General features: G+C 38.6%; 1 protein-coding gene across 1 annotated transcript in view; it reads right to left on the reverse strand.

Annotated features, from left to right (window-relative positions):
• The window catches only part of LOC139744034 (uncharacterized), a 63,849-nt gene that overhangs the window by 20,978 nt on the left and 27,069 nt on the right, over positions 1–15,802 (reverse strand). The window contains exons 9-10 of the mRNA XM_071654496.1: positions 14,080–14,146; positions 5,539–5,645 (exon numbers count right to left, since the gene is read on the reverse strand). Coding sequence (XP_071510597.1) covers positions 5,539–5,645; positions 14,080–14,146 — 174 coding nt within the window. The remainder of the gene's footprint in view (positions 1–5,538; positions 5,646–14,079; positions 14,147–15,802) is intronic.

Below are 15,802 nucleotides of genomic sequence, written 5' to 3' on the forward strand. Positions count from 1 at the left end.
ATAATAACACAATCATACCCTATATCTATAGTAGTAGTTAAAAAACAACAACTAAAACTAAACATAGGGTCTGGTAGGTTACGCCAATACAACATTTTATTTTAATCTTTTTATGGGGGGGGGGGGAAGTAAGTTTACAACCAAAAGCAAGGAAATGTATACGTTAAAAGTCTTGAGAAAACAAAACTATATAATGGGATACGAAGAGTGGTGTTTTCAGAGTGGGGGCACATAGAAGGAACTGATGCACACAAACACAAAAAAAAATAAATAGATAAAAAATCAGCTAGAAAGGTTCCATGTTTTGTGTACAATGCTCACTCCTGCTACCAGTATTTCCCAGAAAGTTCTTTTATCCCAAATACATTGCTACTTAAAGTGAAACATGTTTAATCACGTATTTCACTGCTGCTAAAAGGTCTCCCAGCACAGTCTCTTTGGATCAACAGCTGTACTTGTCATAATTACTATGCAATTTTACTGTTTTGATATGTATGATCCTTCACACTATCTGATTCACAGGTAATAACTACGTTTGTATGACTACATTTTCTATGCAAAGGACCCTCCATCAAGGTTATTGGCCACACACAATAAATGCATAAAATCCTAGACAAAGGTGTTGTAAAACTGTGCAATTTTATTTTTTTTTTTTTTGATGATTGAACAACCCATTCTCTGCCCTTATGTAAACATGAATTTCAGTCATCATAAAACTATGATCAGAGTAAACGTTATCAATTTTTTTTTTAATGTCTCTAGTATTTACGCTTGTGAACATGCAAGGTCTTTCTCAAGTGCTGTTTTGACAGCAATATGTTCTGAAATGACTGTCGGCATAGTTACGGTGGTAAACACTATAAACTCTACTTGGCAACCATGTTCTTGTTGATTCCTTAAAAACTGTGCAGAGTCATCTACTGTATTTGAAGCAGGAATATCTGATTAAATCTAGCAAAGACTGAAAATGTCTGCAGTGGTGTGAGGTATATATCCATAAAGTACTGTAAGTGAAGATACATATGTTCTGAGTGCAGATCATGGTAAGCATATCTGTACATATATATTGTACATTTATGCACTATAATCATTGTTTGATGTGAAAAATGAGACAAAAATCTATATATGAAGTCAATAATAAAGATGATGATATAAAACATCATGTAGTTCCACATTATCCTGAGACGATGTCCCTTTGAGGATGCAAACTTCAGTTTTTACCTTTGCTACAAAATATGGCATCCAGCAAAAGTTGCATATCACAAATGCACCAATAATTGTATTGCAAGGACTGCAATACTTCAGTCAATTACAGAATCCAACACAATTAAACTTCACATAGATATTGGACCAACTTCAAACTTATTTATTCCATAGGGGTAACTAAATATTTCTAAAAAGAATCTCTGTTATGCTATAGTCTGTAATGCTATCAAAACGAAGTTCTATTGTTCTATGCATTGTATTTGTCACTACTTTTTTTCGTTATATGCCATAATATTTATTGTGAGCAGCATCTATTGAATATATTCTAGTATTATAATTCTTTATCATTATGATTATTACTATCATTACTATCATAAAACATCAAATCCCACAAACATCAAACTTGTGGATTAATTTTGCATGACAAATATTGTAAGTCCAGAATATAATCTTACATGTATACATGTAAGATGTACTGTATGTACAGCATGTATCTCCACTCTCTTTCTTTAAAAATGTAAATTATGCAGATGTTATCAAAGTCATTATACAAACCTGGGACTTTGAGATGGAAAATAATAATTCCTGGAGTTCTACTGCTACAGACATTGTCGTTTGAAGGGTATGTACCCCTAGAAAGCAAAGTGGGGTTATTTGATCTGCAAAGCATGCACAGTACAAACTCTGGAGCAGCCACAGAATCTGCTATGATGTCATAATAGCACCAACTTCATGTGATATTCACAATATAATCCCAATTGCTGTATAAGTCCTTCTCCACTTGTGCTGATTGACCCCACGGAGTATAAATCACACAGGAACATACTGACAAACCAGTCTGCAATACATCTGGTTTCAACCAATCATGCAACTGACTGGACCTGTCAGTTGTCAAACATGGTGACTGATCAAATCCATGAAAGGAACAGCTCAGATACTGCAGCAGTGAAATCCATTCCATTTAAAAGTTCTTTCAACTCGCAAATATACCCTAAGTGAACAGGTTATGAATAAGAGCAAAGAATGACAAATCCATTATACATGTCCCAGACAACCACACAACAAAGACGACCATTTTATGATTGTGAGGACTCCATCCAAAGTTTTAACTGGAGATCGACATCAATGGAACATTGCCAATGGGAATACAGGATCCTGAAAGGGTTGCCTTTGTTCTAATCCACAAAGGGCCAGGCTTGAGCTCAATCAAATGGAGTCGGCAGCAAACCATGAAATATTGATCATAATCTACCGCACCAAGAACCAATAGGCTGTCATCGGTAGGAGCCAAAGTTCATATATGTGAGCCCATTGGAAGCAATAACAGTGGAACAGCTTCCAGTGATGGGTGACATGTTATAAAAGTAGCATGCATGGAAGTATCAAAGGATCCTTTTACATCCGCAAGTCACATTGTGAAGAGACTTCACGTAGAAGCAGAGAGAGAGGTTCTGATTCTGATGCACAGGTGTGATTACCAACATCGATCATCTAGTTGGATAAAATACTCCTCCGATGGAAAGACCCAGTTTCTGCGAGGATTGTAAAAGAAACTCATCCGTCCCCTCTCAGTCTTGGGGAACGAACCTCTACGATTGGCCACCCCTGTGCTCCGTTGCCATGGCGGTGCCACGCTAACAGTCTCTGCACAGCTGCCCTCTTGACCCGCGCTGGCAGCCTACAGCCCTGGGGGTCGTTCCTTGCACCCTCTTTTTTCCCTTTTCATTCTTCATCACTGTGCACGGTGACAGCAGTTCACTTTTGACATACATTTCTTGCTTGCAGATCACACCCATAACAATAGTCATCGCAATACTTCCCTACTGGGTACACAGTAAATCATTTCAATCTCCATTTGTCACAGACATGTTATTATTCAAAGTCTATAAACCTATTTGTGTCGTCATATAACAACAACAAAAAAGGTGATATCCACACCTGCCAAATCCCATTATCCCTTCACATTGATTAACAATCAGTTCCAAAGGACAAACGAGTAGTAAAAAAAAAGGAAATCAAATACAGATGTAGTTACCACAATGGTGTACAACTGTATCCCTCCCATCTAGACAGTAAAGGTTTGTTACTTTGTAGTTTTTTGTTTTTTTATTAAAACAAAACAAAATAAATCAATGCAGGTCCTCAGATATCATTTTCTTTCCTTATGCATGTGGTATCTCATAGTTTCATATTTGATATTCAGCTGCACATATGAAAGTGTATTTTTCATAAATTTTACAAGTAGGGTAGTTTAAAACTTCTGAAACTTTAAAACTGTTTACATAATTTTCAGAAGCTTCAGTCATTAGTTTCTGTATGCCCATGCTGCCTCATGGTGACTAGAATACTAACAGGCATGAAAAGAAAATAAAGATTGAGCAATTACACATTTTAGTACACATGATTCAAGTCACCTTTGGCTTCAGAATCAGTATGCACTGTTTGCACAGGCAGGCAATGTTAAATAATTGTGGGAATAAAAAAAATGAATTAGGGCAATAACACTTGCCTCACCTCACTTCATCAAAAAAATTTTCTACGAATTTGCTATGATCAAATAATCTTGATCTAAGGCTGCAGTTAGCATATTATTAACAAAATTCATATCATTACATGTATTTTGGTATCATTTCACACATACCTTCAAGGTGCTAAATAGGCACTTGCCCAGGGCAAGTGAAAATCACAGTCAGGTATTAAAGTGTTTTGGAATAATGAGAAAAAAATGCCAAAATTGGGCTAGCAACCAGTTTTGAAGGTATCCTTTTTTCACTCCCCCCTTACCTCCACACCCACAAAGTTAATCATACAGAAGGCAAAAGATAATGACTACCAAGTTTTGATAGTGATGCAACTCACTTCGTATCATTTCAGCGACTCTTAGGTGAAGAAGCCCCAATGCAATGTAACATCAACACTTGATTGAATCATGTGAATTACTCCAATGCGTTTAAGCATGTGAATTAATACAAAAACATGTTGTGAGTGCTGTTTATTATCTCATTGAGTCCTGAGTATATTCGGGCAAGTGTCTATGGGAAATGCATGTTGTGGTAAAATCAGCCTGTCCTCAACAGGTTAAAATGATCATGTTTTATGAAGGCCTTGACTGTTACAAGTTTTTTTCTATATCACTTTCTTACATTTTTGGCCTTTCTCTTTGGGCAAGGAAAATTCATGTTCAGACAAGTGTTCTGCAACAATAGAAAATTTGCATGCCCGAGTGGGGGAAAAAAAAAGTTATGTATCACCCTGATGTTACAATAACAGAAAACTGCAGTATTACAATGTGTACCTCTTTGTTGAAATGCTTCTATCTGTCAAGGAATCAACATAATAATTATACAATTGTATCGACAAAGTGCGCCTTTCAAATTGCAATGGAGCATTTATTACCAGCTCCTATAAAAGTAGCACTGAGGGTGCTATCCCTCCCCCCCCCCAAAAAAAAAAAAAAATGATACACAGCTAGATTTCCTGATGATACACATCCACAGCAAATTGGAATGGAAACCACTGTGAAACATCGGCAGATGGGCAAACACACAAAATAAGAAATGTGATGTAGCAACAGTGATATAACGCTGTGGAATTCAAAGCATCCTTGCATGACTTTCTTGTTGAAGGCACACAATTTGAAGCTTGATGTTGCCAAACATGTATTCTTTTCCTTGCAATTGAGTTCAGTTTTAAAGTTCATGCCACATTAATAATCCTTCGGATATCTACCCTCCTACTTATAGGGCCTTGTGAAAACAATTTGAACAGACAGGATTTACAGTACTTCATTGGTTTTTCATGCATTACATATCAATCTAACATATTCTGATCTCAGTTCTGGTATTTGAACATCATTATCAAAACTCTCTTACTATTCCAAAATACTTTAAATGCTGAAATAATACTGTAGATAAGAAGTAACGAAGATATTCAATAAACATTTTATTCTTTTTCACAATTTTTCCCCCTGTCATTCCCAGGAATGATATCATATAGTTCTTAGTATAGGAGTCTAAAAGTCAATAACAGCAACATGATGACAAGTCATTTCATTTTACAGATCCTGATTCCTAACACACACACACTTTTAGACATCTGGCATTGCATGAATAATCATTCAAACAGAAACGATGGAAGCATAATGCAAATAACTGCATTCATGCTGCATGAATATGAACAAATAATAAATCATCATTACATTTCATCTGTCCAGCAGCAAATTTCTGGGTGCCAGAGACAATTAAACCAGGCATGATCAGGGCCTGTATTACACCTTAAGCATCCACCATCGGGTGGTGGTCGTATGATAGGAATATCATTGGATGGCCTTACCTCAAGCTCGTCGATCCTGGCCTGAAGTTCTTCCCTCACTCTGCTCAGTTCATCCTCGTGATCTTCCCTCACTGTCTTCAGGGTCTCCTCAAACTGCTTCTGAGACTCTAGAATACCAAAAGGAGTGTAACAGCCATACATTAAAAATTAAAGGCATAATCTACCATTTGCAGAAGAAACAAAAACCCAGCAGTGGTGTTCTAAAATGTGAGTTAGGGATAGAAACAACCACTGTACAAATTTGAATCCGTATAATCCAAGTTAAGTTTTGTTAAAATACACGCTATGTGAACAATAGTTATAATAAAAATGTTTCCAGACTAAAATGTCTACAGTTACGGTTTAATGAGAAAAATACTGATGTCTCCCTTTATCTTAGGCTTTATTACACAATTTTTATATAGTAGGATGTTTTGTGATATATCAGACCTACACATAGGCATCAAATGTCATATCTTGAACATTTTTTAAATCACTGCTCCCAAAGGTAAACAGGACCTTTAAGCTCTACAGACACTTGCAGTTCACAGTTTATGCTTTACCGTTTCATACAAGTAGTTTACAATTTCTGAGGCACACTCGGTAACGCACATGTCACACTGGCTTGATCCATGTCATTCAGTTTACTTAGGAGTTACATAACTGATGTGGTGGAATATCAAGTTTACTCTAAATAGTATATTTTTTTTTTCACTGTCATATAAACTATTATTATTACAATATCTTATTTTCAAAATAATCTTTGCTCAGTGTGTGATGCTAGCATCATGCTCATTTCAAGCTTAGAGCACTGTTGGCTACTAAGACATGTGTGCTAACTTCATCCCATGAAAAACCTGGTAGAAAAAGTACATTGTAAGTTTCACCTCGTCAAAGGCTATAAAAAGTGCATGGCTATACCTTGAATGCCCTGAATTTGTCTGACTTTATACATGTACTTTTTCCTCTTGAGCCCACTGCTCTCATTTCCCAGAGAATCACAATTCTCTACATTCCTCTTTGAAGGGGGAATAAACCCCAAAATATAATATGAATTGTATGAATGCAGAAATAATAGTTAATGTAGAACATATCAGTGAAGCTTGAGAAAAATATCAGAACCTGCTCAAAAGTTATGATATTTCAAATTGTTGGGTCAATCTATGTGCAGTCACTGCCAAAAAAAGAAAGAGAAAATTATAATTTGTAGTGTCATAGTAGGATAGTTGTACACAAGACAATATAATCAGAATCCAACATATTTTCATTCTTTGCTATACCGTAGAGCACTTTCGGCTAACACTTTCAGATGACAGGGCGAATAATGTATATTACCCTCAACAAAATGCTTCATAAAGTATTAAATGAGTGGAAGGAACGTGTACTGGTCGTGCTATCGCACACTGTACTTGGCAAGCGTTAGTAAGAGATGGCTAGCTGAGGCTGTGCACCCAGTGATACAAAGTCGTAACAAGTTGCCTTAAGGTCTCTGTTTTCCCTCTTTGTATCGCAATTTCACCCTTTAAGGAAGAGCTAATTTCGCTTTAATATGCATTTTCCACAGATACCTGCCTAAGTTTACTCGGGAATAGTCTTCAATTATAGGTTAAGATGGGAATACCAGCTAAGCTCGCTCTAGATATCTGATGTGGTTGATAATAATAACATGGACTGGCTACTTAGGGGGGATACAGCATTAAGTGCCTCACTAAAAGTTTTTTATCGCCTTCAAGTCCAGTTCATATTATATCATAATTATCAGCTAAAGTATGGAGAAGCACGATCAGCTTCACTAACGTGTACAGTTTATCATTAACTAGATTAACTACAATCTCATAGTAATCAAATATGCCATGCACTGAGAGGTTCCAGTTGAAATTATGGATGCTGAGGTAACTGGATCTAGTTTCTGAAGGGCACAGCCCCCAAGAAAATAATAGGACAGAAGAAAATAGGGGGCAGGGTGTAATCCGCCCCCCTTGACGTTTCACGCAATAATTCTGCAGCACAAGAAGATCGACCTCGTCACAAGACTTCTTAACTTTTTTCTTTCAAGTCTCGCGCAACTTTTGAGACCAGATTTGCAATGTCATTAAGTAGGTTATACAAGCCACAGCCATTGTCTTAATGGCATGTAACCCTAAAATGGGTGTTTCCGTGATTTTGTGATTTTGTGTACATTTCATAAAACGGTGTTCTATCATGAAACTCATAAAGACCCGACTATTATTTTACTATTCATCATTTTGATTAATTTTATGGTAATTATGGTAGAAAAGCGGTCGATGACAATTCATTTCCACTAGAAAAACAGAGAAACATCAAAAGTAAAAAAACAATGAAATACATAAAAACTTAGTGTTATGTAACAGGCTAAAATGAGATGTTGGGCTTAAATTGCATAATTCATGCCAGTGATGGGGGAGATCTGGGGTGGAATCAGCCCCCCCCCCCCCAAATTGAATGAAGGTGCTACCATAAAAATTTACAGGTGTCTAAACCTTAATTTTTGCCATTCACAAGACACCAACCTAAGTACATTAAGAACTTTGACCATGTAAAAGGTGGACCACTAGAGGTAGCATCATCAAAAAACAATAGGGAGTATAAGTTTCACTACGATGCAGGTCTGTATGAGTATTCATTTAAGAAAATTTATCTTGAAATATGTGCGGTAGAACAGAGTGCAAACAAGAAACTATATGGTGGCCTTCTCTCATCACCCTGTAAAAAGCTGGGGTGGTATTCTGAGGTCGTAATTAAGTCTGTAATTAACTTCATGATTAAGTCGTGAAGTTAATAGGCCCTTAATCACGGGCAAAATCGGTATTCTGAGGACGTAATTAAGGTATGATTAAGTCCCCTGTAATTGTCTTAGGTCCCTCCCATCTAATTGTTATTCCATCCAATCAGACGCATTGTTAGAAGCCAAAATGATGATTACACGCGCAAATATGCCTGCAATGCGCGCTCCTACACACCCCCTGTAATTACAACCCAAGAGCTCCATGCGCACACTCCGCTATTTGATTACAACCCCTCACCTACGCACGCCAAGATCTCAACCTCTTTGCTCACATAAAATGACAAAATTCCTCGAAGATCGGCTATATTTCTTTTTTTCTCTGAATTCTACGGATACCATGATAACAAGATTCAACCGCTCCTCGGTTACCGAAGACGGTAAGCATCGTTGTGGCAGAGAAAACACGATGTAATGCGTGATATCGGAGTAGTTAATGACGCTCTTTGGTATCATTAAGTTTTCCATTAACTTTCATACTTAATTACACCCTCAGAATACCAATTCGTAATTAACTCTGTGATTAAGTCCTCTCAGAGGTGCACGCGCATTGATACGCGCAAACGCGTAGGTCCTTCCCGCCAAAACGCTTGTTGCTATGGTAGTTAATATACCCCCTACTTAATCATTCTCTCAGAATACCAATTCGGTAATTAAGTGCTAATCAGACACTAAATTAGCTCTCAGAATACGGCCCCTGATCACTGGCGGCAGCATCACCAAAAATTATAGGGATTCAGGCAACCTCTGCACAAAACAACATGGTGGCCTCTTACAATTAGGGGAGCACTTGTACGGCTTGAATTGGCCAAACATCATGAGGTCAAAGAGACGTACTGGCACTTATATAAAGTGTATGAGGGGATGTTTACCACCCTGCTTTGTCCTGAAAACCTGCTACATCCTTCCTATGACAAGGATAATGGGGTGGATGCATCAAAACAAGCAACTGCTTATGAGCAAATCAAAGCTTCTGCTTTAAAAACTTATACATTCATTTTCTGGAGTTCACTTCCTTGAGTTACAAATCACAACAGCTTCCTTAAGATTACAAGCTCAAAGCTACACAAACACACGCGCAAAAAAAATGAAAACAAAATCAAAATATGAAAAACAAGAAGATAATGAACAAGAAATCAAAACATGAAAAACAAGAAGATAATGAACAATGCCGATCACCGTTAGCATTGATACGAAGATTGCCGAGATAGAGCTGTCATCAAGAGTAAAGTGCGTAGGTGTTGCTAAGTAACCTTGCCTTCATTGTCTTTTCTGCGCATCGCGCAGTCTGTTGTAATGCTAGGGTGCGTGCATATGTGCTTGTTATTATGACATCACAAAAGAAGTTTGCTAGAGCTGTCATCCCCCTCAGCCGAATCATGAGCAGCTGCTGAACTGTGATCGGACCACTGACTACAGTGAATCGGACTTCTTTGGACTCAAGGAAGTGGGCCACAGCGTAAGTGCTAAAGAAGAGTAGGTCTCTATAGGAAACTTGCGCCGTGTGCTCGCGTACGCATTTGACTAAAACACCGGGACCATGCACCTTTAAAGGTCAGGTCGCATATAGTGCGAGTTGCCAGGTTGCATGACTTGGTCTCACGGTCAGAAGGTTGTACATCTTCAGGTTGTGTAGTGTGCAGCGGGTCTTTGGGCTACTGGTGTACATGTGTACAGTATGGGTGTGTACAGTATGGGTGTGTACAGCATGAGTGACTTGTCAAATGAGAGAAGCTCTTAAAACATTTGTCGAGCAAGGATGGCAATTTAAATTAAGGAACTTGCACAGCATCTCTTCTATAACCTAGCTCCTTCCATTCTTCCCTACCCTGTTCCCTTGCATTTTCCCCTCTGAATGCACCAAGAAATACCCTACATTTATGTGTCGTTTGCAAGTTTGCATGGATGGACTGTCATGTAAATGATGAAGAGAGGTTTGCGGTGACACCATGTGAATGTAGTCCTTGAAAGGACTGTTGTTACCCTACATTTATGTGTCATTTGAAAGTTTGCAAGGATGGATGATGATGTAAATGATGAAGACAGGTTTGCGGTAACACCATGTGAATGTAGTCCTTCAAAGGACTGTTGTTACCCTACATTTATGTGTCATTTGAAAGTTTGCATGGATGGATGGTGATGTAAATGATGAAGAGAGGTTTGCGGTAACACCATGTGAATGCAGTCCTTGAAAGGACTGTTGTTACCCTACACTTATGTGTCATTTTAAAGTTTGCATGGACAGATAGTGATGTAAATGATGAAGAGAGGTTTGCGGTAACACCATGTGTATGTAGTCCTTCAAAGGACTGTTGTTAGCCTACATTAATGCGTCGTTTTAAAGTTTGCATGGATGGAAAGTGATGTAAATGATGAAGAGAGGTTTGCCGTAACACCATGTGAATGCAGTCCTCGAAACGACTGTTGTTACCCTACATTTACGTGTCATTTCAAAGTTTGCATGGATGGATGATGATGTAAATGATGAAGAGAGGTTTGCGGTAACACCATGTGAATGTAGTCCTTGAAAGGACTGTTGTTACCCTACATTTATGTGTCATTTGAAAGTTTGCAAGGATGGATGGTGATGTAAATGATGAAGACAGGTTTGCGGTAACACCATGTCAATGTAGTCCTTCAAAGGACTGTTGTTACCCTACACTTATGTGTCATTTTAAAGTTTGCATGGACGGATAGTGATGTAAATGATGAAGAGAGGTTTGCGGTAACACCATGTCAATGTAGTCGTAATAAAGAGGACCGTTGTTTGCCAAAAGAAGACCCTTAGGAAGAAAGGAGAGGAGGGAAATGACATAGGGAGAGAGGAAAGCAAATACTGTATATGCCAAATATTTCGCGAGGTTTCTATTTTCGCAAATGTTGCGAGTCAGCTGCTATTCGCGAATTAAAGACACTCAAAAATGTTGACTCTAATGCCGATATGAATGTGACGTACACGTATACATTTCTCCATTCAGTACAGGACTCCACGATCGCGAATTTAACCACTCGCAAAACTGTCGGGAAGTCCTGATTCGCGAAAATTTAGACTCGCAAAATACATGGCGTATACAGTAGTTTGAAATACAGTCGAGGGAGGACAGTGAGGTGAAAGTTGAAGTTGCACTAATTAATGGAGATGGAAGAATAGGAGACAGGAACAGTTGAGAATGCTGGAGAATCGGGTAAAGGATTTGGAAGTCCTCGGGAGGAGAAAGACGGATCAAAAAGGATGGAGGAGAGGAAGACGTCGAAGGATGGAAAATCATGGAGATAAGAGAGAGAAGTGAAAAACATGTGAAATCAAGAACCATACAATGTACATCATGAAACGAAGTGAGAAAAAACGTCCATAAAAGCGTTGTGGATTATGGAACGTGGAGTGAGTGGATCCTTGGAAGGACAGCTGCAGGAGAGAATGATTATAAATAAAAATGTACCTGGTACTCCTACTCCTGGCCTACACTCTGCCCCCGACCCATTAACACCTGAATTTGAATCATCCCGGATCTACTGTTAAAATGAATGTGCTCAATGACCACAACGGAACAACATCCACTCTAACACCAACTGCCTAGCCCACTATGGTCGGTGATCTCCTTCAAGGTCACTCTAACACCAACCGCCCAGCCCACTGTGGTTCGTGATCGCTCTATATATAATTCATCTCCACCATTAGGTTACGCCCAGCATAACTGATGAGGGACAATCAATCTGCGCAAAATGTAAAGTACTTAGAGTATCTCTAACCCACTGAAGTGGAGTCCCAAGTACACCCTGACAGTTGTCTATGAGAAATGCGTGTTGTAGCAAAGTCAGTCAGTCCTCAACAGGTTAAATAATTATTCTAGATCTCAACAGATACTGCCCAGCCATTGTCATGACTCTCCACTTCTTTATTTATCCTACAGTCTAACTTTTCTTCAAATTATCTCTTTCCTTCCTCTTTCTATTTCCTGCTTTCCTTCCAACCGAATAGTCCTTTTGGGGATCACTTCACCACTTTTCAGTTGTTACAGGCACTGATTTCTTAATTCTCCTCTCCCCTTTAACCCCCAAGGACGGGCTGATTTTGCTACAACACACATTTTCCATAGACACCTGCCCGAGTATACTCAGGACTCGTCCTCAACGGGATAATGACTACATTTCGTCAGTTGAGAATGGGAAGTGCATTAAGTTATCTTGAACACTATGGGTTTAGTGGCAACTTTTTTTGAACGCCCTTCTTATTCTCACCTGACAATTTCTACTTTGTCTTCTCTCTCACTTTCTTCTTCCAACGGAATCCTTTTCAGGATTAAACTTTTGGTAATCTATTTTTTGTCTCTCACAACTCTTTCTCCTTCATAGAATCCCCTCAACTTCTCCCTTCTCACTTTTCATAATTTTGGTTCCTCATTGCTTTAATACCACCTTCGTTTTTTTCTTCGTTCATCTGTGATACATCCTTCAAAATTTCATCTTCTTCACTTCTCTCCATGTTTTTCCAACCTTACTTCTCCCTTGATCCTTCCTCCTTTTCTCGTTATCTTTCTCCTCCCACCAACTTCTGGACCCTTTTACCCGATTCTCACTCTATTCTTCCTTACAACTGTCCCTGATTCCCATTCTCCAATCTACACTGAAGCTATCTTAATTTTTAGTTCACTTCTGCCTTTTGACTGTCACTATATCTCTTCCTTATACAGTATTCTCCCTATATCGCATCTTTACACTCTCCTCTCCTCTATGTACCTGAGATCTTCTTCTAAACAACAGTCTGTTTTTTTCAGGAATACATTCATCTGGTGTTACCACAAATCTCTCTGCCAAACAAGATACTTTTTTTTTCCGTAGGTTGGTAGAGAACGGACAAGTTCGCAGTCCACCTGTGCGAAAGCAGTCAAGCGGTACATGTACCAACTTTCCACGGTCAACTACATTGTGCCATGGAACAATGACAATATTGAACTCTGGTGCAAGACATGAATACAGCGTGCGCTGATGGGCTCACAAATTTTTTTGTTCTACACACAAGAGGCACAGAGTGGAGTTAGCGAACGCAAAAATCCACCGAGATCAGCCTTGATTGCTACGTACATCTTCAAACGCATTTTCTAGCAAAGCAAGTGCATACTGCATTGGAAAAAGGGTAAATAAAACTTCTATACACATAGCTTTTATTCAGAAAGATAACAGATATTGATATAAGAAAGTTTTAATCTTTCTATTACAGCCACATTTCTGGGCAGCACAACACAAATTAGATTAGGCCATGAATGCAGACACTCCTGTCTACAATTTGGGAATTTGGTATACCAGGTTCCTGTTTATCAGGTGACACCACAGGAACTTGGTAATATACCAGGTTCCCATAAGGGACAAGTTAATGTGTAACTCTTGAATAGATTGCACAAATTCGCTCAACTCTCATGTTACATTTCTCTGTCTATTTCTCATTCTTTGGACCTGCATTGAATTGGAGGATATTTCTCTTTTGACTGATCTTGGGTCTGTGGCAAACATTCAGCAAAAGCTATGGACATCAAAGAACTGCTAGCGTGGTTCCACAGCCGGTGTACATCCAACCATTAGCCATCATGTATATCTGATCTGACTAAGATCTGACAGCACTGGTGATCACACTTGGGCACATATTCACTGACAAAGTGTAGAGCAAGAAAGGCATATGTACACGTACCTCCACTATATGTTCATACATGAATAGCCATACGTATAGCAAATACTCCCTTGTTCCTCGTGTCTGTAATGCTTACCATTCCAAACGTCACCAAGTTGAACGTTCAAGGCTTGAATTTTATGTTGAAGTTTCTCGATGGTCACCTGCAAACCACAAGAAAGACAAAAAATTAAAATAATCAGAAAAAAAATAAACAATTTCTAATGACAAATCTTGATCATCTACAATACTGTCTATCACATAATAGTAAAGAGTGGTTCCTATCTGGTAAGTTTCAACACCACACACTCAGACATCCAAGACTACATGTCGTATGGTTATTAGAGAAGCAGTTATAAGGTATTACAGTCATTCATTCATTAGTCCATTTTCTTTGCAACCATAACAACAAATAATATTATTAAAGAGTACACTGAAACAATTAACACAAAAAAAACTTTTCTTCTTTAATAGCCAAGCTTTGCAGAGGACAAAACCAAACTTTCATTTTCTTCGTGTTTTATACATTGTATCACATGGTACAAGTAATGTGGTAACATGGAACAAATACTGTATAGCAAAGGATCAATCACTACATTAAAAAAAGAACACTTTTTCAAATAGCGAATTTGCCTTTCTTTTGAGTTCTAGCATATTCAATTTTCTGTTTACTTTTTACTACTCCCCCCCCCCTCCTTAAAAAGAAAAAAAAGAATTGAAATCCAGGGTTGATCCTTAAAACCTGCATTCATAGGAGTAAATTGGATATCTGTACATACCTCACTGTTTGAAGATTAGAAATAAAATAGACACAATACTCACTCAAACTATAAACATACCAAAGACAAGCACAGGTGTATATGGCAACTGTGCTACAGACAAATTTATTAAATAGAAAGGTTAAACAGATCGATAGATTAGACAGATAACAATCTGCCATCATAGCATTTTTCATACTGCATATTGCTACATGAAAGATATGCATCTTGAACCACTTGAATGTACTTCCTTTCATGACAAATACAACAGATTTAATTGCTACAATCAGACACAGGACCAAATAAAAGTACGCTTTGCTACTTGGAGGAACAATCTGTGTAGTCCATCTGACACACAAATTCCAAGTACCATATGCACTTGCAGTATGCTGTGATATTCAGAGCCGTCCAAAGCAATCGTTCACATGCAATCCTGACTTAACAATAAAGCAGACGAAAGATCCACAGCACATCTTAGATCTCTTACTCTCTCAGTAATGTGCCTGATTATTCCAGATCAAAATCCAAATCCACAGCAGTTTTATTTCTGGGTCCCAGCAGATGGCATCACACACTTGTTCACATGTGTCTAACACCACAAGAAATGATCTTTTCAGCAGCTTGGTTGCTGTTTGCACCGCGTAAAAACCACGACAGGTATCAGGGACCGGTTGTACCCTTCGGAGGAATTGGATTTTGGCACTGCCGCCATTGACAGAAGTCCGCCATAGCTCTTAGCACCCAGGGGGAAATCAGATAATCAATACCAAGATTGTCCGTATCTTTTCTTCCTCCAGTCATTCATCCTTGCGCACATCATTGCCCCCAACATCACTCACCGGACTACCTATTGTTCTTTTTCTTGCCCCCTCCCCCCTCCCCATCCCCTACACACTTTCGTTATGCAAGGCTCTTACTACATTCTTGTGTTACATTTTTGTTTGGACAGATTAAACAGTAAACATGTGGGGGGGGGGGGGGACTTTAATGTTGTTTTTGCTTATATTCTGTTGTATTCCGGGCCAGGGTAAAAGTGAGAGAAAGCGCTAGAGAGGAAGAGAG

This window comes from Diadema antillarum, unplaced genomic scaffold, assembly GCF_040938485.1.
Source record: "Diadema antillarum isolate AM-2024a unplaced genomic scaffold, OU_Dant_1.0 seq00001130_RagTag, whole genome shotgun sequence".
Lineage (NCBI taxonomy): Eukaryota > Metazoa > Echinodermata > Echinoidea > Diadematoida > Diadematidae > Diadema > Diadema antillarum.